General features: G+C 60.6%; 1 protein-coding gene across 1 annotated transcript; it reads right to left on the reverse strand.

Annotated features, from left to right (window-relative positions):
- Positions 1-234: 234 nt before the first annotated feature.
- Positions 235-13,052, reverse strand: ADGRG1 (adhesion G protein-coupled receptor G1). The gene is given in 27 exon segments (XM_059825069.1): positions 235-350; positions 813-1,099; positions 1,544-1,637; positions 2,179-2,462; positions 2,615-2,727; positions 3,228-3,328; positions 3,414-3,453; positions 3,536-3,658; positions 3,746-3,886; positions 4,373-4,490; positions 4,573-4,768; positions 5,294-5,349; positions 5,387-5,537; positions 6,809-6,925; positions 7,096-7,364; positions 7,629-7,740; positions 8,398-8,672; positions 9,282-9,397; positions 9,481-9,577; positions 9,942-9,991; positions 10,534-10,650; positions 10,889-11,017; positions 11,102-11,249; positions 11,332-11,455; positions 11,959-12,384; positions 12,909-12,960; positions 12,963-13,052. Coding segments are annotated over 27 exon segments (3,942 nt in total).
- Between the last annotated feature and the right edge of the window lie 9,823 nt (positions 13,053-22,875).

The following is a 22,875-nucleotide window of genomic DNA, read 5'->3' on the forward strand; positions in this document are numbered from 1 at the left end:
GCTGGAGGGACTTTGGCAGAAAGGACGTCTCCGGAGCTCCTTGTCCAAGGCAGGCCACTAGGAACAAAAGGGCCGAAGCAAAGAGCTCTGCTAAGGCGGATCATGCCTACTGAAGGGTAAACTGAGGCACGGTAAACTGAGCCCTCGTCCTCCGTGGGGAAGCTGCATCCGTCGGGATCGAAGCTTGCTCTCAGCGGGTGCACATGCAGGCAGGGAAGGAGGTCTAGCCAGCAGCTAGTCCTGGGAGACTGCGGTGGTTTTGTCGTGTCTGATGATGTGGGAGAGGGAGCCAGCGGTCTCCTTCGTCTTCGGGTAGTAGAGGACGATCAGCCAGATGAATATGAAGATTCCTGCAGGGAAAGGAAGGCAGACAGTCAGCAGCAGCAGCAGGAGATGGTGGGAAGCATCCTGCCGGGATACTGCTGGCACTTCCCTGCCATTTCCAGGGGGTTCCCCCAGCTCGGAGGGCCTCCCCATGCTTCAGGTGAGCCATTTGGCTGGGACATGCCCTGGATGGATAATGTCCCTGTTCCTCTGCTAAGGAATGGCTTCCTTGGAGGAAAACCGTCGCTGGTGGAGTGGACGTGGTTGGGAGCCACGACCAGCTCCACGCTTGTGGCTGGGACCTGCTGCTTGACACGCCCTGCCAAAGGGAAGGGCATGACAGGGGAAGACGGGAAGATGGGAAGGGTGCTGGGAAGATGCTGGGAAGGTGCCTTGGGACCCCTGGTCAACCCACCGCCAGGCTGGCTCCTGCCTCCTCCATCTTCCCCACCCAAGCCCAGGGAGCCCAGCTCGGAGCTGGCCCTGACCTTGGAGACAGTTGAGGATGGTGAAGAGGTAGAGCACGGGCGCCGAGGAGGTGCCGTGGGTGAGGAACGCCAGGGCCCAGGTGGCTCCCAGCAGGCAGAAGAGCCCCACCGCCACCAGGACCACCTTCCAGGCCTTGCGGTCTCCCTGCACCGCCCCCGTGCCCTGCAGGCAGCAGCTCTTCTGGGTCACCACCCCAAAGACAGCCATGTTGAAGAGGAAGATGAGGCCGAAGTAGCCGCAGTTGGTGATGTAGTGGACCAGGAGATGTTTGGAAGTGATCCAGCACCTGAAAAGAGACAACCGCGGTGGCTCTGCTAGCGCCGGCAGCACCCATGGGAGCCTCCCCAGGGGATGCGTTTGGGGATGCAGGGACGCCCTAGTGCTGGTGGGGTTTTCCAAGGCCAGGGTGAAGCAGGGGGGACAGTGGTGCTGATCCGCTGCCTTCATGTTGCTTAGGTGGGAGGGAGCCTGGGGAAGCTCCAGGTGGACCTCGGATGTTCCTCCATGACCTGGAGGCCTGCAGGCGTGACCGAGGAGGCTCGGCACGAGAGGTGGCGGTGGTTACCACGGCTGTAGCTGCTGTGTTGTAATCACAATTAGGGAAGAAGAAGCATGGTGTAAAGTCGAGCAGGATGGGCGCAACCCCCCACCACCGCGCTCCCGGCAGGACTGGGTTACCGCTCCCCGTGCCAAAGGGCCACCTAAGCCCTGGGGGCAGTGGCACACGCACAGGTGGGCTATGACCTGGTGGTCCACGGTCTGGATGCTGTATTCTCCATAGCTGCCGATGGCTCCTGCCACCCCAACCACGAGAGCAGGGAAGCCTGGAAGAACAAGGGAGACACGTGGAAGAGGCCAGAAAGGCAAGGTGGGGGGGGCGAGGTGGTCAGCTTGGGGTCTCTGCGTGGCCCTGGACGTGCTGACCTCCCGCTGAGGTTGCACAAGTGCCGGGGGCACAACGGTTGCTACTGGGACATGAAGTGCAGAGGGAAGAACAGCGCTGGGTGGCAGGGCTCGAGGTGTCCCCTAACCTCTCTGCGGGATCATCTGCCCCGGTGCCGCCCAAGGTGCCCGTGGAGGGCTGGCAACGGGGGAAACAAAGACCCCAGAGGACATCACCTGCTTGATGAGCCCAGGGCTGGTCCCCAGCGGGATGGAGGGTGCCTGTGGGTGCTGCCCTGAATTTGGTGCATCAAGCCCATATAAGACCCTTCTCAGCCCTGACCACGGCATTTGGAAGAGCTGCGGGCAGGACGGGGGCTCACTCGCTCTCTGCCCATCACTGTGTCACCCTGTTCCCCCTCCAGTTGTAACCCACTGCCCCCCTCTCCCCCCCCAGCTCTCGCCCAGGCTGGTGGTGCTCACCCCAGCCGACCAGGCACAGCTTTGCCAGGTAGTGGTGGATGTAGGTGCCGAGGACCTTGACAAAGAGGAGGTAGAGGTGACAGCCCTCCAGTGCCATCCAGGTGAAGCAGCAGAGCAGGCAGTAGTGGGTGAGCCCACCCAGGACCTTGCAGGTACCCGGCTGGGTCCCACCGGAGAGCGCGCTGTTGAGCAGGAAGGCCAGGTTGAGGAGGAGCAGGCTGCCCACGAGGTTCACGTGCAGCCCCAGGTTGATGCGGAGGGTCTCTTCGGACCTGAACCTGCACCTGAGCATCCCCAGAGGGAGCAGAAAAGGTGGGGGTCACAGCTGAGGGGGGGGCCCCACGACGTATCGCAGCAGGTTCATGCAGAGGCACTGGAATTGCCCCACATCTCTCCCAGCCTGACGAGTCCCCAGGGAGATGCTGGCACATCCTACCTTAAGAAGATGCAGAAGGCGATGGTGAAGACGGAGAAAGCCGTGGCTACCCCGCAGCCAGCGGTGGCAACAGCTATCAAGGCTTGTGCCATGGACCTGTCCAGAGCTGGGTTCTGCCAAATATGTGCACACTGGGTCAGACAGGCCCTGGATCAACCTAGAAAACCCGACTGCAGCTACCAAAGCCATGGGGCTGATAACCCTGGTGGGCTACTGCAGGGACCCCTGGTCTGTCCCCCCAGAAGGTCTTTGGGGAGAGCAGGGCAGTGGTGGCTCAGAGGAGATGCTCCCTGGGGTGGGGTGAGGGATGAGTGAAGGCTATGGTGGCCCACCATGAGCACCCTCCTGGGAGCCTCCACCAGGAGATGGGACCCCAAGCCTCGCTGCTCCAGAGCCAGCACTAGGCTGGGGGCCATTTCCACCCTGTACCCGCTCCGCGGAGCTGCTGCTGCCCTCCTGAGCTAGGGCTGGGCTTCATTTTAGGACCTGGGCTTGCCTGGGAGCAGCTATAACTGTCCCTGTGCAGCTACTCGTGACACCCAAGGGGCCACCAAGGTGGGACAGGCAGCACAGGCAGGATACAAGCAGAAGCTGCGGGGAGTGGGATTGTCACCAGAAGGAGGGTGAAGAAGGTGAGATGGTCACAGGAGCAGACTGTCCCCTTGTCCCCAGGCTGTGTGACACATCCACTGCTGCTCCAGCCTCCTGCCTGCCCTGCAACAGGTACAGGGCGACGGCCGTGAGCGCCGGGCACAGCACCCACACCCAGCCCTGCGCCCGGCCCCGCTGAGGACCGTACCTTTGCTGGCATCCCAGAAGACGCATTGCGAGGTGACGCCCTGCAAGGAGGGAGAGCAGCATCAGCCAAGCCACAGTGAGGGGCACCAGAGGAGAGGTGGAGGGAGGGCACAGCTGACTTACATGGGGCAGCTGACTGTGGGCGAAGGTGAGCCGCACGGGGTCCTGCAGCCCGGAGATGCTCGTCTCTCCCACCGTGATGCCCACCACGGTGTCGTCCAGGACCTGCCCCGTCTGGTTGACCTCCTGCATGGGGACAATGTTTTTTGAGCGGAGCTGGCAGGTAGCACAAGTGCCAGCAGCCGGAGGGATGCCGGTGATGCCAGCTCATACATTGAACATGCCAAGCTGCTGGATGTTGAGGACCGTCACCACGACGCGTGCTGTCCAGCTGCTCAGGGACCAGAATATCTCCCTGGGGAGCTGGATTCTGCCTGCCTTCCCCTTCTCGGTCATGTTCAGCATCCTAGGGACCTGCAGTGGAGAACAGCGGTGGGAGGTTGCTTGCTGGCAGCATCACATCTCTGCTTGGGACCCACCAACCTTGCTCCAGGCACAAATTGAGCTCTGCCCGGGTGGGTTTTGCAGCTCCCAGGACAGCCCCAACCCACCATCACCCCATGGTACATGGTCCCCTGGGACATCCCAAAAGTGGGAGAGCCTGGGGGTGAGCAGGAGGTGGAAGGTCCCACACATTCCTCCTCCTCCTCCTCTTCCTCCCCCTCCCCCTGACTGCCCGCCTGCTGCTGGGACGGCTCCTCAGGGAGTGCTTTTCCCTCCCAAGCACCGTTTCACTGTGACTCCTTGCCAAGGGATGCTAAAGCTGACGTGGGTCCATGACGCAACCGTGGAGCGGGGTGGAGGAAGAGCACGCCATGGCATGCCAAGCCCTGGGGCAGGGGCCAAAGGATGCTTGGAAGGCATGGGGCCTTCCAAGCGAGGGAGAGGGGCACATCTCACCTCCGTGGGGGAAAAGGTGATGCGGACATCGTGGGTGACAGCCCTGCTGATGTTCAGGAGCAGCACCTTCAGCCCAGCCAGCCTGTTGCTCAGCGCCGGCCCCGGCGACTGCAGCAGCCTGCGGGGCAGGAGGGCTGTGGGACCAGTGGACATGGGGTGCTGAGCCCCCAAACCCCACCATGGCCACCCCTGCCCGCTACCTGAGCCAGCGGTCCCGCAGGCAGGTGCAAGAGGGGCTGCCGGAGCGCCCCAGCTCTGGGCAGCGCCGGGGCAAGTCAGGGCTGGGGGTCCCGTCGCCTTGCTCCTCCGACTTCACCGTGTTGCAGCAGTGGTGGTGACTGTCACCCCTCAGGGCTGGGGAGGAGGGGAGCAGGGTGACCGCTGGGCGCCGTGGCACTGGGATGAGGGCAGGGATGGGGGAGTCCACTCACCGGCACAGCTCTCCTGTCCCCCGGCAGTGTCTGGAAGAAGAGCGCGTGGAGAAATGGGGGGAAACCCCCAAAATCTAGGGTCAGTTCTCCCCCTGGCCACAGGGGAAGGGGGAGGCAGGAGAATCTGGCAGCTGCCAGGTTCGAAAGGAGCAGCCCTACAGTTACACGGGCTTCAAAAAGCAACTGGACAGCCATTGGGGCTGGTGAAGGCAAAGCCACCATGCCTACGTTGACATGTCACTGTGTCCAGCCCGCAAGGGTGGCTCGCACAAGCGACCCTGGGCTGCTGGTCCCAGGTTTTAAAATAGCCCCCAGCAGCACCCCCCCGGCTCCGCTCAACTCTGCCAGCTCTCTGCGCATCCCAGGGGGGACACGCTCCCTTCTGGCCCGGCCACGTTTCAGGGTGAAACCCTGCCACGGGAAAATGTACCCCCTAAGTCCACGCACAACCCAAGTCAGGGGTGCCCACTGACCCCCACATCCCCATCACACTCACCGGGCAGCACCAGGAGCAGCAGGACGGTGCCCAGGAGCAGGTTCATGTTGCTTTGTGGGGTCTCCTGGCCGCCCCTGGCCACCCCACGACGCTCTGTTCCCCTCGTCCCGGCGGCTCTGCTCCTCCTCGGGATCCCCTGGGGCTTGCAGCTGCTCCTGAGGAAATGGCCGTGTCCTCATTTCCCTTCCACGAACCCCTTGCGCTTTCCTGTGGGTTGGCAAGTGACCTCCTGCCCCAGCTCGCAGCAACGGCGATAACCGTCAGGGCTGTGTCGTTTCCCCCTTGGTCACTTCCCCCGGCTGACTCGGGGCTTTTTTCCTTCCCCTTCTCCCCACCATCCTGCCAAATCCTTGGCCGATGGACCCCACCAACCCAGCAACGTGTTGGGGCATCCCTCTCCCAAACCGGGCACGCCACCGGGCATCACCGTGAACTGCCGGGGATGAAACATCCCCTTCCCCAGAAGGTCGCCTTGCACTGTCTGAGAGCTGGAGCCGGGTGGAGAGGGACGAACCACAAGCAGAGCATCGTCCGGAAGGGGAACTGGTGGGATGGCAGACGCGGTGCTGCGCTTGCAAGCGGTACAGCCAGGAGAGCTGCGCTCTGCGTGGCCCCGCAGCCACCGAGGGAGGCAATTCTCGTCCTGCGAAGCCTTTCTTTGGATTCCCGCCCTCCGCCAGCCTCCCTCTTCACTGGGTAGTGACGGTCCCCGGAGACTGCAGCAGCTTCCCGAGCCGTGGCATCCCCCTCCATCACCCTGAACCCTATGGCACTGGGGTAACCATCCTCTGCTGGGAGCACCATTACCGGTCCCAGCTCAGCAGGATCCTACGGGGTGAGACGCCGGGTGCTGCCCTGGGGATGGGACAACCCGGGCTGAGGGATGGATCCCATCGGAGAGCCCACGAACGCACCCAGCAGAGAGACCGTGGCAAGCCACACTCCGAGTAGGAACAACTTTAATGGGTACAGGTCTGGTGTGCGGGCGCGGTCGTTAAACTTCTATGCCATCCAAAAATAGACATTCAACAAAATAACAAAAATAGATTATTTCAGCTGTTAGAGGGTGTTGCGGGGGCAGAGTTATTCTGTCTTCACTGGGGAAGGACCCTATCGGTGACCACCAGCAAGGGCTGAAGGTGGGGCCTTTCCCACCCATCATCCCTGGCCTCGGGGCACGGGAGGGGATGTCTGGAGGCACCGCGGACCCTGTCCCTGCCCCTTCCACTTTCTGCAGCCCCCGCTGCCCGGGCAAGCATCCCTCCCTCCTGCCCCAAGGATGCCAAGCCGAGGGATGCGCCGCTGCCTGGCGGGATGCGGTGGGTGGGAAAATTGGGGAGGGGGCCGGCAAAGGTGAGGGGCTCAGGGCAGCCGGCCCTGCTGCAGGTCCCTGGGCTCCTAGCAGCCCTACGAGGCGGGTGCAGTAGCAAAGCGGACGGTGTCAGTCCTTCCCGCGTCCATCCTCTGCGCGGGGAGACCCGGCGTGGCACGGCCGTCACGGGGCTCAGCCCAGGTGGCTCTGGCTGCTGTTGGGCTGCAGTTTGACATTGTCTGAGCTGCTCTGTGAGTCAGGGGACTTTCTTGCCTGCAGCACCATGGTCCAGTACCAGAGGAAGATGAGGAAACCTGGGAGAGAAGGGAGGAAGGGTGGGTGAACCCCCTCGAAGGACCAACAGCAGCTGAGCGCGAGCCAGCCAGCCTGCCAGGGACGGCTCCTCTCATACCCCGTCACCACCCCGCCAATACCCCGTGAAATCCCTGATGCCCTTCGGAGGAGCCCAGCGTCCCAGGCTCACCTTGGAGGGAGTTGACGATGGTGAAGATGTAGAGGGAGACGAGGCGTAAGACGCCAGAGGTGAAGGAGAAGAAGACCAGCGCCCAGGGGATGCCCAGCAGGATGCTCAGCCCAAAGAGGGCGAGGACGTGCTTGAGCTTGTGGCCTTTCTTGTTCTGCCGGAGGATCTCCCGGACCATGGCCCCCAGCATGACCGAATTAAAGAGGAACACCAGGCTGAAGAAACCCAGGTTCACGATGTTATGGATCAGGGGGCTCGTGATCCAGCATCTGGAGGGAGGAGAAAGGGCAGAGGGTTACGCTGTGTCATCCCACGGGGACATGAGTTGGAGGGGTTGGGGGAAGCATGAAGGTGTGGTGCAAACCCAGTGCCCAGCTTAGTTAAACAGGGGGGTGGATCCCCCACCACCACCCTGCACAAAGCCCCAGAAAAGCCACGAGCGGGCTAAGGAAAGCCTCTAGGACACAGTGAAGGTTTAGCCAGTTGACTTTATCTAAGACCAGGGACCAGGCAACCCATTTCCCATGACTTACATGGTTGCGTTGGTGGATCTGCCACCAACGGTTTCATAGACAGAAATGGAGGAGGGACCGTAGTTCGTCCAGCTAGCCAGGAAGATCAGCGTCACGCAGAAGAAGGGGAGCCCTGGGTGGCAAGAACAGAGTGAAGCGGCCGCCCTAATCCCCGTCCCTCAATCCTTCTGGAAGGACTTGCTACCCCTTTCTCCCCGTATAAAGTACTCCCTCTCAAGGGGGAACCAAGGATGGAGCATGCAACAAGGACACCTGGCGTAAGCCCCGGCCCGGCAGTGAGCTGTGCTGCACCGAACCCAGCTGGGGGTCTCCCAGGGCCGTGGAATTTTAGACCAGAAAAGATCATGAGATCTCCTCATGACCACCACCTCCTGCCCAAAACACGGCAGACACGTGTGGGTGCTTCCTGCATCAAGCCCATCTCTCTGGGCTGTCCTGGATGTTTCTTTCAGAAAGAGATGATCCCATTGCTATTTAAAGACCCCGAGCAGTGGCTCTCACATGCCTCCCTTTGCTGGGTGACCCCCAGGGTGACCCACCCTTGCTTTAGCACCAGCTTCTGCTCTCAGCCACCGAGTGTCCTCCACCCAGCCTCCTTCTCCACCCAGCCTCTCGACAGAGAGACCCCTCCGCTCTCAGACATCTGCTCCTCCACAGCTACGTCTCCATCCCCATCCAGGCACCATAGACGGTGGGAAAGACCTACCCGGGTGCCCCTCCGCCCCTGTTGCCCATGCCCTTAGGGCGTCTCTGCCTCCCCCATGCTCACCCCAGCCCACCAGGCAGAGCTTGAGGAGGAAGTGGTCATGGTAGGCGTTGAAGACTTCGATCACAAGCCGGTAGAGGTTGTAGCCCTCAATGCCCATCCAGGTGAGGCAGCTCAGGAGGGAGAAGTGCAGGAACAGCCCCCCAGCTCTGCAGACTGCCTCGCTGCTGCTGGAAGCCAAGTGCTCGGAGATGAGGAAGGTGACGTCCAGGAGGAAGATGGCGCCCAGCAGGTTCATGTGGATGTGCATGCTCGTGATCTGGTCTCGCTGTTTGCTTCTGGAGAAGCGAGGAGGGGGCAGACCTCACCAATGTGCCTAGCCAGCATCCTTGGTGTCCCGCAACACCCCACAGCTCCGCATGGGGCAACTCCCCCTCGCCCCCACCAGAAGAGCCAGGAGATCCTCTGCTGGTGGTGGCAGGGGCTGAGAGCCCAACCCCACGGGTGGGACCACCCGTTAGATGTGCAAACTCAGGTCCCTGCAGCCAACCCTGCATTTCAGGTCTAGGCCATGGCGGGTAGGGAGCGACATCATTTCAGCTCTGAATCATCCACGTAGGATCAGTGACATGACTCAGGAGAAGACACTCATGTCCTCCACCGCGCCCTTGAAAAGATCTTTGCAGGCTTCTGCTTGCCGGATCCACAACAACAACCAAGCTGATTTTCCAAAATCATTGAAAACAGCCGGTGTTTTTGAGCGCCCTGCAGGAGACCTGACCAAGGGGGTGGTTTCTGGAGAGGAGAACTGCTTTCTTCAAGCATTGCTCCTTCGTCATGCTTCTAGCCAGGCCACCAACTGTGTTTGGAGAGCTCGCACCCACCCAGGTGTAGTGGCAATGGACAGGATGCAGGCAGGGAGCGTGGGGTGACCTGTCAGACCGTACCTGAAGTAGAGGAAGAAGATGGTGCAAATGGATGCCAAAGCTGAGATCAGGCAGCCGATGTAGGTTATGATACTCAGGTAATCCCTGTGTATGTAGGCAATCTCCGGGGAGGATACCTGAGGAGAAGGAGGAACGAGAGATGGTGATGAAAAACAGCCGGTGGAAACGATGTGGAGAGCTGCGGGAAGGTGCTACCCACCATCAACACGGCAAAGTAGGTGAGGTGGTTGCATCTGCAGTCCGTCTGGCTGCTCCCTGTCGCTGTCGTACAACCGTAGCTGTCCCAGCTCCCAGAGCTGGCTGCGCAAGAGAAAGGGAGAACATCAGGTGAGCAGCAGGAACATCTGCTTCGGGTTTGTGGATCTTCAGGGCAAGGTGCCCATGGCAGGGGGGAGGACAAAAGTGGGGGTCCCAACTTGTCCCATGCCAAATACACGCACTCAGATAGCACCCTCAGCATCAGCACCCATCCCTGGGGAGGGAGAACGCTCTTAGGTTAGCTATGTGTGGGCAAACCTGAAATCTACCCATGGGAAAGGTTTATGGAGCTGGAGTGAGGAAGGGAGGTGCAGAGCGACTTTTACCCCTACCAGCGGGTCTGTGGTACCCCGCAAAAGGAGCAAAGGCAGCGCCTGGCTTCACATCCAAGTGCAGGAGCACTCACCGGTGGTGTCCTCCCGCCAGAAGACGCACAGCGGGGTCACGTTCCTCTGCAATGACAAAACCACAGGCCCTGATCAGGATGGAGCTGTGGATTTGTTGCCCGGCCAGCACATTTGATAGGGAAGAACACGGGGCAGGAGGCGAGACAGTCTCAGGAGACAAACCGTCCCATATCATGGGAGCGGGCTCCAGGCAGAGGCTGTTCTCTTGGCAGCTTGCGGAGCAGATACTTCCTCACAGGTCCCCTTTTTCAAACAAGGGGTTCAGCTTTGAGCAGGCGCCTGACAGGGCCATGAATGAGCCAAGGGACTGTTAACTCAAAGCGTCCCCCAGCCCTGGGGATCGTGCTGGAGGCAACACATCTGCAAAGCAGCATCTCCTGGACAGGAGCAGGCAGCACTACCACCAGTGCACACAGTGAAGCCATGATCATCATACAGCCCCAGAAGACGTAGCAGCCCCTGGACAGGCAGGCCAAGGGCATGGACCTGCTGGATTGTGACCACTCTCTAAGTTGACAGGGCCTGAGCCCTCCTTGCCCCTCCATTCCTGGTGGGACCAGGTTCGATGAGGCTGTTTCCCCACCTACCAGCAGCTGGTCATGGAAGAAAGTGAGGACCACTGGTTCGGAGAGGTTGGCCACCACCGTGTCCACCAGGGAGATGCCGATCACCCTGTCACCCAGGATGTGGCTGCTGTTTTCATCCTGTGGGAGAAGAGATGATGGCAGCATGGGAAGGGATTGCTGCTGAGCATGAAGGAGGTGAGAGTCCCCAAGAAAGAGGTCCCATGCTTCTTTCCCTGTCAAGCTTCTAGCTCATCTTTGACACATCTTCTCCAGGAGAGCACCAGCACCTGGTCTGGGTGGCATCCCTGCTGCCCTGTCCTACCAGAGCGCCCGGCACAGCGGGGACACCCCACCATGCCACGCGTGTGGGCGTTACCTGGAACATGGTCTGGCTGTTGATGTCCATGAGCAGCACCCTGTGCTCCACCACCTCCTCCCTCTCCTTCACCGTCATGAACAGACTGCTCGGCAGGTCCACCGCGAACCCATGGACCTCTCCACCCTCCTACAAGGACAGTCTCGTCAGGAGAGAGGTTGGGAGAGGGTGCTGGTGGACCAAGACCACCAGGGCAGGCTGCCCAGGACCCACCTCTCTTTGGGAAGCAAAGGCCAGGTGCCGAGGAGCCCGAGTGGGCTGGACCCTCATGACAGTCGCGTGCACGGTGGCCTTCCCAAAGGTCTGATTCTGCCCTTCGAGCTCCACCTTGGCCAGCGTCTTCTCCAGCTCCCCGAGTTTGCTGTCGGGGAAGGGATGCAGTGAGCAGGATGCAGCGGGCACCGCACCAGCAGCAGTGGGAACGGCACAAGCCAGGAACTCACCGCCGAAGCATCCGCTGCTCCGTAGCTCCTGCGGCCAGTGCCAGGGGCTGGGCGATGAGGCTGTCCAAGGTGGTGAGCTGCTCCTCCACATCTTGCTCCCAGACGGGCATGCTCTCTGGAGAGGCTGACGGGCACACGAAAGGGAACGCTGTGAGATGCACAGGCAGAGCCAGCTTCCCCGTGCCCCGAACCAACTGGGCATAGCCCTGGTGGGAGCAGAAAGCAGAGGGCTTCAAGGTGACCCAGAGCCTGGGGAGCTGATGGAGACCCCAACCCAGACGGCTTCTCCTGCTGCCCGGAGCTCAGCTCCCACCAAGGCTGTCGGGACCAGGCTGGCTGAGGCCCGGCACTGCAGACGGGACCCTCAGAGACCTCTACAAAGCCGATGATTTCCCAGGCTTTTAGAGGCCTAAACACTTGGAAATCTCCATCTTCATCTTTAGGGAGCTTGGGTACCAAGGGCTGCCTCCGGGCTGCTGGAAGCAAATCTATGTCCCTTTCCATCACCCTTCAGCTGTGTCTGCAGGACATACTGGGACGCCACCAATGCTCTGCTGATGGCTAGAGAATGGGCTGGGGATGAAACGAACCCCTTATTTCATTAAAATAACGTTAAATTGCCTTTACCGGGGAAGAAGTATTCAGATGCACTGTCAAGGGAGGTGTTCTTCCCACCCTTTGAGATGTAGGACACGTTGAAGATGGAGGTGCTGGTTCTTTCAGTCTTCTGACTCTCCTTCCCCCGGGTGATGCTGCTGGATGGGTCCCCACCCAGGAGGAAGCTCTGCTTCCCATACGCCAGCCTCAGGGTCCTGTTGGCCTTGAACCAGTAGACGCAGAAGCGGTACCTGCCCAAAGTGGGGGGCAAGTGGTACTTGTAGTAAGAGTTTCTCCTGTTTGGCAAAAAGGGCTTTTTTATTATCAGCGCCTGGGCTGTGTTCTCGATGGAGATGGTGGCAGGGCCGTGCTCGTAGATGACAGAGCTGTTCTGGGTCTGATTTCGGTCACCGCAGAAGCGGAAGTCCTCTTCCCGGAGGCTGCTGGCTCCCACCCCTGCACAAACACACGGAGACACCGGTTCAGCCAGAGGCGCGGCCACCCCCCGGCAAATACCGCACCCCCATGGCAGCTGTCGCTTGTGGCACGCCGGGCTCTCTGCCCCAGGCATCCCGACCCCGTCCTAGATGGGTTACGTGACATCGTCCACCTCCCCAACGTCCCCATGGCCATGCTGAGAGGGTTTGCCAGGGAGCCAAGGCTCCTGGGGTGGCAGGACTTCTCATGTCTTGGTGCCACCCTCTCCCAGTGCCACCACCCGCGTTGGCAGAGACCAACGGAGGAGCTCTCCATCTCCAGAAGGGATGGATGGAGGCCATCTCCTTACTCTGGAAAAGACCCATCCTGCTCCAGAGACCCCACCAGAGGCACGTCAGCCCATGAGATGTTTCACCTGTGGAAGCCACGGCTGCAAATGCCCCTCGGTGCCCCCCAGCCAATTTTTGGGGGCTGCCAATTACATCCAGCAGCCCAAACCTGGCCCACCAGCGCATGGCGGGACACGGCTGGGGACAGCCTACCTTGGAGGGGAGAGAGAAGGAGCAGAAGGAGGACCTTCATCCCGGGCAGCTCTCTGCTTTGGCTTGGCCTCCGAGGAGAAAGCAGAGCCTGGAAGGGTACAAAGGAAAGGGGCCACGTGAGTATTTAGGTATCACCCATACCATGGGGTGAGGGGATGAAGAGCAAAGGCTGTGCCGGGACACCGGCCGGTGTCACGGCCGGCTCCCCGGTGCCTCTGCCACCAGGAGGAGCCACGAGCACCGGGCATCCCACCCAGCTGCGGGCTGGAAGGATGGGGGAGGCCAGCAGCCGGGTCCCCAGGCTCTCGGCACAGGGAGGGTGCCCCACCGCCCCAGCACAGGCGCCAACCACCAACGATTCAGCATGGGACGGGTCCCCTCTTCCGCTCCCTGCTTCACATGGTGGTTTGGGCCTTGGCTTCTTATCACGAGTGATATGAACAGAAGGAAACGGTGGTTTCCTAATTTGCCAGCCCTAAAATTATTTTCTCGGGTGCTTTCAGCTCCTGCAGATTAGCCAAGGAACCGGGCACGTTGCAAACCCCTCCGCCGCTTCAGCCCGGCAGAAATGGGCTCTCCTGGGTTCGCCCTGGCAATGCCGATGCAACAACCGCAGCTGCCAAAACCCCGCACTCTGCCCCACCACCCTTTTCTTTCTCTTTACATGCGGCCAGGGCTCCTGCAACCAGCACCCAGGCCTGCTGCCGCACCCACGCGTTCCACCCAGCCGCAGCCTTCGCGCCCGCAGCTCTTCCCATCGCATTTTCCACCTTCCCCCCACTGTGAACTGCATCTCCGGCACCGCTGGGATGCACCGAGCTTCACCTCCTCCTCGCTACGCTGTCATCCCAGCGATGGGTCAAGGCTGGTGGGACCCATCCTGCCAGGGTCCGGCAACCAGCGGGAGACCCCCAGGGTGGGACAGCATCAGTGGGGGCTGCTGCACCAGCCGGCAGAGCCGAACACTTGCCAATGCCCAAAGCCAAGCCGGCACCCTGTTTGCCACCGCTGCACCCCACTCCTCTGCTGCTCTCAAAGCATCCTCCTTGAAACCCACCGAGTGGCCGAATCCTGTTTCGTGTGCTGCAAGCGGGTGCCAGGGCACCCACCAGCATCACCAGCAAAGGCTGGTGAGCTCTCCCAGGCACCCAAGGGTCGTCAGATGGGAAGGCTGGGGGGAAACCCACTTGCTTGAAAACTCGGCGTCCCTGTTAGCAGGTTTCTCCCACCAGCACGGGCTTCTCCCCGGAGGTTTCTGCAGCCAGCTTAGATCCAGGGCACATCATTCACCGGCTCGGCACGTCCCTCCCCGCCTGCTTCTTGCGGCATTTATCACCGGAAGACAGGGGCTTCGGGTTGTTAATTAACCTGTTGCCATGGGTGTAACTGAGTGCGGCGCTAACGAAGCCTCCCAGTGCAGACTGGGACGGTACGGCACAGGCATGATTTGGCAGCGGTAGCTGGATGTGGATGAGGCTGGCATCCTGGTGCCTTGCCACACACTTGGGAATCACGTACGTGTATCCGAAAAGCACAGATCTGGGGTGGCAAAATGCCGGTGGCGATGGGAAACACCTGGACCACTTAACAGCAACGGAGCAGCACATGAATGCCAACCGTGGTGTGATGGCACAGAGCCGGTGTGCCGGGAAAGCATCCCGTCCGGATGGGGACTGCTGAATCCCAACGAGGCTTCAGCCCATCCCACTGCGCTGACTCCATTGGGATTTTCTTAGGGCGGTTGGAAGACAGGATCAGCCCCTTTCAGCCGTTACTCAACCGGGACCAGAAATCCCTGTGGGGATGTGGGTGGGGGAGCTGGTATTTCCCCTCCAAGCCCTATATGGTCCCGCTCGCCCCGACACCGATTGCTGTTTCCTGAGCCAAACAATAGTGAGAGAAAATCCCCCGAAAATGGTTTTGCAGCGGGAAAACACGGTTCCCATCCATGCCTGCGATAAGCAGCGCCAGAGGGAGCCGGATGCACCGAGCCCATGCCGGGGCTAGATCCTGCCCCATCATCTTCCCATCCCTGGGCGGCAGTGGGGACATGCAGCATCGCTGCCCCTGGGTACCCATGGCAATGCTGCATGTCCCCACTGCCACCTAGGCATGTCCCCAGTGTCACCCATCTTCAAAAGCCCCGTGTCACCACGGTGACCAAGCAGAGACTCCCTTCAGCACCAACCCCACCTCCACTCCATCATCCCCAAGGCAGGATGGCTTTACCTGCTGCCCCAGCCAGAGCCGGGGGCTGAGCTCCTCTGAGAACAATAACACATAGAAAAACTCCTGGTTTGGCCCCAAAATCAGCCAGATGATGTAAAAAGAGGTGGCAGGGACACCGCCGGTGCTACACAGTCTGGACCAGGCTCCCTCACCACCAGCATGGAGGGAGGCTCAGCCCCAGGCATCACATTGTATCCTCCCATTAAAAGAACACGCTGATCTCAGAAAGAAAAGCCAAGGAATAATATTCCAGCCTCTAAACTCGGAGGCAAATGGGAATAAAACCCAAAAAAAACCCACAAAAAAAAAAAAACCCAGTGTTTAGTACCACCTTACTGCACTCTGGGTGACTTGGCAGCAGGTATTTAAGCTTTGGGAGGTGGCACATGGCTTTTGGATGTGACGTTTTTCCCGAGGAGAAGGGAAGATGCTCTGTCGCCTCAAACAAACACCGGAAACGGGGAGATCCAGGGACTTTTATCCCTGTTTTCCTTCCAGGTTCGTTAGAAAAATACACCGACACGCTGTTCCTCGAGATGCTAATGAGCCCACAGCTTGTCACCCGCAGCCTGTCACCCAGGCAAGGACTTGGGAACCGGATGGGGAAACTGAGGCATGGAGAGGCAAGCCAGGATGTGCTCCCCAAGATGCACAACAGCTTTGCATGACCGGCCTCCATCGTAGGGACCGCAGACGATGTGCCCTGGGGCTGGAGCTGCCGAGGAGGCAGGTACCCCAGTGGGGACCCCCTCGCAGAGGGGATGCCCCGGCATCGGTCACCCGGGTGCTTCACAAAGTGCCCTTGTCCTTGGCCAGCGGCCCGTGCGCAGGGGCCAGCCCGCCTGTTATTCATGGCATCGGCATGCGAGCCTTTCCCGTCACCGGTGGGCGGCAGGGTCCGACCCGGCGCATTTGTTAATGCCCGAGGAGCTGAGCGGCAGCTGCGCCGTGCCGGCAGCCCGGCTGTGCCAAGCCTGTGCCGCGGGATCGGCTTTTCCCGGGCAGTGGGGTTGCACACAACACCCAGCACGCGCGAGCTGAGTTTTGCCGACAGGACAAAACCAGACCTGATAAAGATTCCCACGGGAGCGGCACAGCTCCCTGCCAGATCCGTCCTTCTCCAGCCACTGGCAACCATCCCTTCCCAAGCAAGCGTGGGGAGAGCCGAGGGGAGGCCGGCACAGGCAGATCACCGGTGCCTGAGGTTCTCGAGATGGAGGTTTTGCTTAAAGCTGGGTCGTAACATTCAAAATTAAAAATATCTCCATTTCCTAAGAAACATCCCAGGCAGAAATATCGCTGCAAACTAAAGCAGCACTTCCTCCAACGCCTGGGCAACACGGCACCTGGCTCGGTGGCATGCAAAGCTTGCGGCTTCGGCAGGGGCTGCAAACGGTCTGTGAAGGTCCAGGTAAGCCTGCGGCGAATTGAGGGCTGCCGTGAAGTGGGAAAGAAGTGACGCAGGTTGTCCTCCTCCCCCAGCACCCCATGCTGCATCACTGGCCTCGACAGGTACAGACGGCCGTCCTTACCGCACGCTCCCACCGCTCAGCCTTCTTTGGGAGAAATCCCCTCGGCCTCCTCCCGAGGGTCGGTTTGTACCTTCCCTCCACCCAAAGGACCCCCCTGGGTTTTAAATGGTTTCCAAAACACCCTGCCCCCTCCCAGGTCTTGTCCTTCTCCGCAGGAGCAAGGTCCCCATCGCCTGCCCGCGCCGTGGGTGCTGGGCAAAGGCGGTACAGGGCTGCGCAGAGCAGCTCAGGACCACCCCAAATCAGGCTCCCAGGCATTTGGCACGGGAAGTAGCCAACCTGGAGCCTGGCAAGGGTGAACCGGGTCCCGGCAGGCTTTTCCGGCTGTAGAAAAGCCAAGCACAGCCGGGGCGAAGGCTGCAGCACCCGAGGAGTCAGGTAAGAGGCCCCAGCCCCCCCCTCCCCGGATCCCTGCCAAACCCCAGCTGTCGGTGAGCTGATGGGAAAGGAGTTGGCGGGTCAGAGCCCTCCCGAAAAACAAGCGCCAGCAGGCTGCCACCCAGCCGGTACAGCCGGGCGCTGGCACGCCAAGAGCCACCCGGTCCGCCGTCTGCAAACCCCGCAGCACTGCATCCCTCTGACGCCCATGGGTGCCACTGCAAGGTGCGGGGACGGCCAGCCCCGGGGGTCCCCGTCCCAGCAGCTCGCAGTTGCTTGCAAACCTGTCGCGCTGCGAATAGCAGCCCCCGGGCCGCGGGATTAAGAGCTGGACTGCAACCAAGTATGCAGCATTTTTAGGTCTTGGCTTAATTTACGTGGGAGCTGCAAACCCAGCAAGGGCACGGCAAAACCCACCGTGGCTGCGGTCCTGGGCTTAAAGGATTTGGCCCCCCGCCCTCATCTCCAAAACACTCCTGGCTCCCCGCTGCTGGTGGAGCTTGGAGGGGGGTAACTGCAGCCCTCAGACCGTGAAACGAGCTTTGGCTGCCTTCCCTGCTCAACAGCTATTCGGATTGCGGCCAGGAGGTTATTCCAGGAGACTTCATTTCAATTCTCCGGTTGGGTTTTGCTGGTCGCTCCGGAGGGGGGTAGTTGAGGCAGCTTGCGGGCAGGGAGCACCCAGAGCATCCCGCATCCCGCAGCGGCATGCCAGGACCGGCAACAGCAAGCTGAGATGCTGCAGGAGGAATCCCCCACACCGGGTATTTTAGGGGAGGGAGATCACCCTGTCGAGACACGCCGGCGGTCCCACGGGGATGCTGCGCCCTTCGCCAGGAGGGAGGAGGAGGAATGGGGTGCGCTGGTGGTTCTCTCAGGGTGGGAAGCGGTGGCCGCACGCAGGGCCCGGCCCGGTGGCGGGGGCTTCGTGGGGCCCAGCCGTGCCGCCGACAGCAGCCGGGAGCAGCTGGTCCCGGGTGGCTCAGGGGGCTTCGTGGCTCCGCGGCCCGGGAATTCAGCCTGGCCCCGGGACAGGGGTGGCGAGGCGGGCGAGGGCGAGCCCAGCGTAGCCGGGATGGAGGCTTCACCGGACACCTCAGGCCTTGGCCACGAGCAGAGGCTCCGGGGCCCTGCCCGGACGCGGGCGTCGCACCCACTGCTCCGGCATGGGGAGGCAGAACGTGCCCGCACCTACCGGAGTGGGGTGCACCCCAAAGCCCCCCCCGGAGCACACCCTTACCTCCATCCAGACAGGCCGCTCCCCGCCCCGCCGAGCACCCCAGGGTGCTGCCCGGCGGCACCCGCCCCGGCCAGGCAGAGCCCCGTCCCGCCGGGCTGGCCCGGGGGGGGGGACACGGGTGCCCAGGGCCGTGGCGGTCCCCTGGCCGGGGGCACTGCTCGGCCCCGCACCCAGTGGGTGCCTCCTGCCCGCGCCGCCTCCCCGCCCGCACCCAGGACGCCGCAGCATCCCCTCCCAGTAGCCCCAGTAAGGGCGTGCCAGGCAGCGCCCCTCACCGTGGCCTTTGGGACCCCGAAAGCAAACACCGGACCCCCCCCCCCCCGCTCCTCCTCCCTCCCTCTCCCGCCCGGCTCCGCCGCTCCCCGCCGCCCCCAGTACCTGCGCCGGGCTTGGGCTGGGCGCGCTGCCCCGCCTCGGCTCGGCTCGGCTCGGCTCGGCTCGGCTCGGCTCGGCTCGGCTCGGCAGCGCTCGGCTCGGCTCGGCACCGTGCCGCTCGGCTCGGCGGGGTTCGGCACCGCTCGGCTCCGCACCTTGCAGCCCAGCCCAGCCCGGCTCGGCTCGGCTCGGTGCAGCGAGACAAACGGGCCCGCCCCGCCCCGCCCCGTCCCCCCGGGCAGGCGGTGACTCAGCGGGGCGGGACCGCGACGGGTCGCGCCGCACCGACCCCCCCCCCCCCCCCCGAGACCCTCCGGGATCGCTGTGGGAGCCGCGGGTCCGCCAGCCCGCGGTCACGGCACCTGCCCGGCTCTGCCCAGCCCGGCTCGGCTCGGCTCGGCTCGGCTCGGCTCGGCTCGGCTCTGCCCGGCTCGGCTCCGCTCGGCTCGGCTCCGCTCGGCTCGGCTCGGCTCAGCCCGGCTCTGCCCAGCCCGGCTCGGTTCGGCTCCGCTCGGCTCGGCTCGGCTCAGCCCGGCTCTGCCCAGCCCGGCTCGGCTCGGCTCGGCTCAGCCCGGCTCTGCCCAGCCCGGCCCGGCTCGGCTCGGCTCGGCTCGGCTCTGCCCAGCCCGGCTCGGCTGAGCTCGGATCAGCCCGGCTCTGCCCGGCCCGGCTCGGCTCGGCTCGGCTCGGCTCGGCTCGGCTCTGCCCGGCTCGGCTCGGCTCCGCTCGGCTCGGCTCCGCTCGGCTCGGCTCAGCCCGGCTCTGCCCAGCCCGGCTCGGCTCGGCTCTGCCCAGCACGGTTCGGCTCAGCTTGGCTCTGCCCAGCACGGCTCAGCTCGGCTCAGCTCAGCCCAGCTCTGCCGAGCCCAGCTCTGCTCAGCTCTGCCCAGCCCAGCTCAGCTCAGCCCAGCTCTGCCGAGCCCAGCTCTGCTCAGCTCTGCCCAGCCCAGCTCAGCTTGGCTCGGCTCGGCTCAGCCCACCTCTGCCTGGGAGCACCGGGCTGGGAGCACCGGGCTGCATCACCCCACTCGGCTGGCACCGGGACCGGGACCAGGACCAGGTCCAGGACCGGGCCTGGGATGGGCTGGGGGACCACGGCTGGGGACAGCCGGGAGCCGGGGGGACCCCGTCCCGCTGCCCTTCAGCTCCAGGCTGGCGGGCATCCAGAGCGGGGAAGGAGCTGGGCGGCCGCACGCCTGGCTGCGAATGGGATTAAAAAATAACAATTAATGGGAAAGCAGCCGGGACGGAGTGTCCCTGCGAACCCTGTCCTGCTCCCCGCAGGAAACGGGGGAGGCCAGAAGCAGGGCAAGGAGCCCGGGCCCTGAACTGGGGCGAGCTGGGCTTGGGGTCCCCCATGCCCCCCCCCAGCACATCCCTGGAGGAGATGGGCTGGGATGTGGGGTGCGGGGCCTGGATGTGACCCCCCCCGCCCAGGGCACGCGGTTCCCACCACCCATGCCAAGGCCAGAGATGGGCACCCTGCCCCTCGCCCTCGGGACCCCGCGGCGGCGGTGGGAGCTGAGGCTGGAAGCGTCGTGGCAGCGATGGGCGCTGCGGGAGCAGACGAAGCCGCTGCCAAGCAATGCCCGCGTCCAGCCGTGCCAGCCCTTTGTGCGCCCTGAAAAGCAGCCAGGCGGGAGAAAGCCGGGGCTGCCGGGAGCGGGAGGGAGGAGGGCAGGCGGGGAGGGCTCCGGGAAGTGCCCTGGGTAAATAGTTGCTCTTGCAGATATTTTCAATGGCTTGAATGAGACTTTTCTTTCTGCTGGGGGAAGGGTGGAGACAATCTCCCGCTCCAGCAGCGAAGGCGATGGAGATAAAACGCGGCCGCGGCACCGGAGGTGCTATGGCTGCACTGGGACCCCCAGAGCGAGGAACATCCCGCACGCTCGCATCGCCCCCCCAGCTTCATTTAATTTCCAGTTCCAAGCCCCGAATTTCCCCGGCTCCCATGGGAAGCGGCTCACGCGGGCTCACGCGGCCGGACCGTGGCTAACGCGGCCGCCTTTGAAGCGCAACCGTCCCCACGCCACAGGGAGCGGGACCAGCTCCAAAATGCGCGCTGATGGCAGCCGAAGCCGCAGGAGCATCACGGCGAGCCAAGCCTCCCGCTGTGGGTCATCCCGACCAGCTCCTTCGGGAAATGCCATAAATCCACCTCTCGGGAATAACACTGCTAAACCCAGCGGTGGTTCCCGCAGGATCAGGCCCTCCTGGAGGTGGGGATCAGGTGTGAGCCCCGTATCCCGGCGAGGAAAGGACATTTTAGGCCATCTTTTTGCCGCCGTTCATGGAACAAAGAGCCTTTTGTCTGCGCTTGACGTTATCAGACGTTATTTTTAGGTCAACGTCTGCACTTGTTGATGTTATCGGGATTATCTGTAAGTCGGCAGGCCGCGCTGCGTCTTCAAAGGCGCTGAGCACCGGGAAGGAGGAAATCCTTGTGTTGTCCCTTGCGAGGGACATTTGCCCTTGGGCTCAGGCCAGTGGCACTCAATCCGCCTGATACAGGTTTATTGCTCAAGCTGCGGAGTTCCTCAAAGCCCTAAAAGCTCCTCAAAAGCCTAAAAGCTCCTCAAAAGACCTAAAAGCTCCTCAAAAGCCTAAAAGCTCCTAAAAATCGTAAAAGTTCCTAAAAGCTTTAAAAGCTCCTAAAAACCTTAGAAGCTCCTAAAGCCCGGAAAGTTCCTAAAAGCCCTAAAAGATCCTAAAAGCACTTGAAGTTCTGAAAAGCTCCTAAAGACCTAAAAGTTCCTAAATACCCTTAAAGTTCCTAAAAGCCTTAAAAGCTCCTAAAAGCCTGAAAAGATCCTAAAAAACTTAGAAGCTCCTAAAGCCCTAAAAGTTCCTAAAAGCCCTAAAAGTTCCTAAAAGCCCTTGAAGTTCCGAAAAGCTCCTAAAAACCTAAAAATTCCTAAATACCCTTAAAGTTCCTAAAAACCCTGAAAGCTCCTAAAGCCCCTAAAAGTTCCTAAAAGCCCTAAAAGATCCTAAAAGCCCTTAAGGTTCCTAAAAGCCCTAAAAGTTCCTAAAGCCCTAAAAGTTCCCAAATACCCTTAAATTTCATAAAGCCCTAATAGTTCCTAAGAACCCTAAAAGCTTCTAAAGCCCTTGAAGTTCCTAAAACCCCTAAAAGCTCCTAAAAAACCTCAATGTTCCTAAAAGCTCTTAAAGCCCTATAAGTTCCTAAATACTGTTAAAGTTCCTAAAAGTTCCTAAAAGCCCTAAAAATTCCTAAAAAAGTCAAAGTTCCTAAAAGCCCTGAAAGTTCCTAAAAGCCCTAAAAGATCCTAAAAGCCCTTAAAGTTCCTAAAAGCTCTAAAAGCTCCTAAAGCCCTAAAAGTTCCTAAATACCCTTAAATTTCCTAAAGCCCTAATAGTTCCTGAAAACCCTAAAAGCTTCTAAAGCCCTTGAAGTTCCTAAAAGCCCTAAAAGTTCCTAAAGCCCTATAAGTTCCTACATACCGTTAAAGTTCCTAAAAATTCCTAAAAGCCCTGAAAGCTCCTAAAGCCCTAAAAGCTCCCAAAAGCCCTAAAAGATCCTAAAAGGCCTAAAAATTCCTAAAAAGCCCTAAAAGATCCTAAAAGCCCTAAAAGTTCCTAAAAGTCCTAAAAGCTCCTAAAGCCCTAAAAGTTCCTAAAAGCCCTTAAAGATCCTAAAAGCCCTAAAAATTCCTAAAAAAGTTGAAGTTCCTAAAAGCCCTGAAAGCTCCTAAAGCTCTAAATGTTCCTAAAAGCCCTGAAAGCTCCTAAAAGCCCTAAATGTTTCTAAAAGCCCTAAAAGTTCCTAAAAGCCCTGAAAGCTCCTAAAAGCCCTGAAAGATCCTAAAAGCCCTGAAAGCTCCTACAAGCCCTAAAAGTTCCTAAAAACCCTAAAAATTCCTAAAAAAGTCAAAGTTCCTAGAAGTCCTAAAAGCTGCTAAAGCCCTAAAAGTTCCTAAAAAAGTTGAAGTTCCTAAAAGCCCTGAAAGCTCCTAAAGCCCTAAATGTTCCTAAAAGTTCCTAAAAGCCCTGAAAGCTCCTAAAATCCCTAAAAGTTCCTAAAAGCCCTGAAAGCTCCTAAAAGCCCTAAAAGTTCCTTAAAAGCCCTAAAAATTCCTAAAAGCCCTGAAAGCTCCTAAAAGCCCTAAAAGTTCCTAAAAGCCCTAAAAATTCCTAAAAAATGTCAAAGTTCCTAAAAGTCCTAAAAGCTGCTAAAGCCCTAAAAGTTCCT

Source organism: Gavia stellata, chromosome 15, assembly GCF_030936135.1.
Source record: "Gavia stellata isolate bGavSte3 chromosome 15, bGavSte3.hap2, whole genome shotgun sequence".
NCBI lineage: Eukaryota > Metazoa > Chordata > Aves > Gaviiformes > Gaviidae > Gavia > Gavia stellata.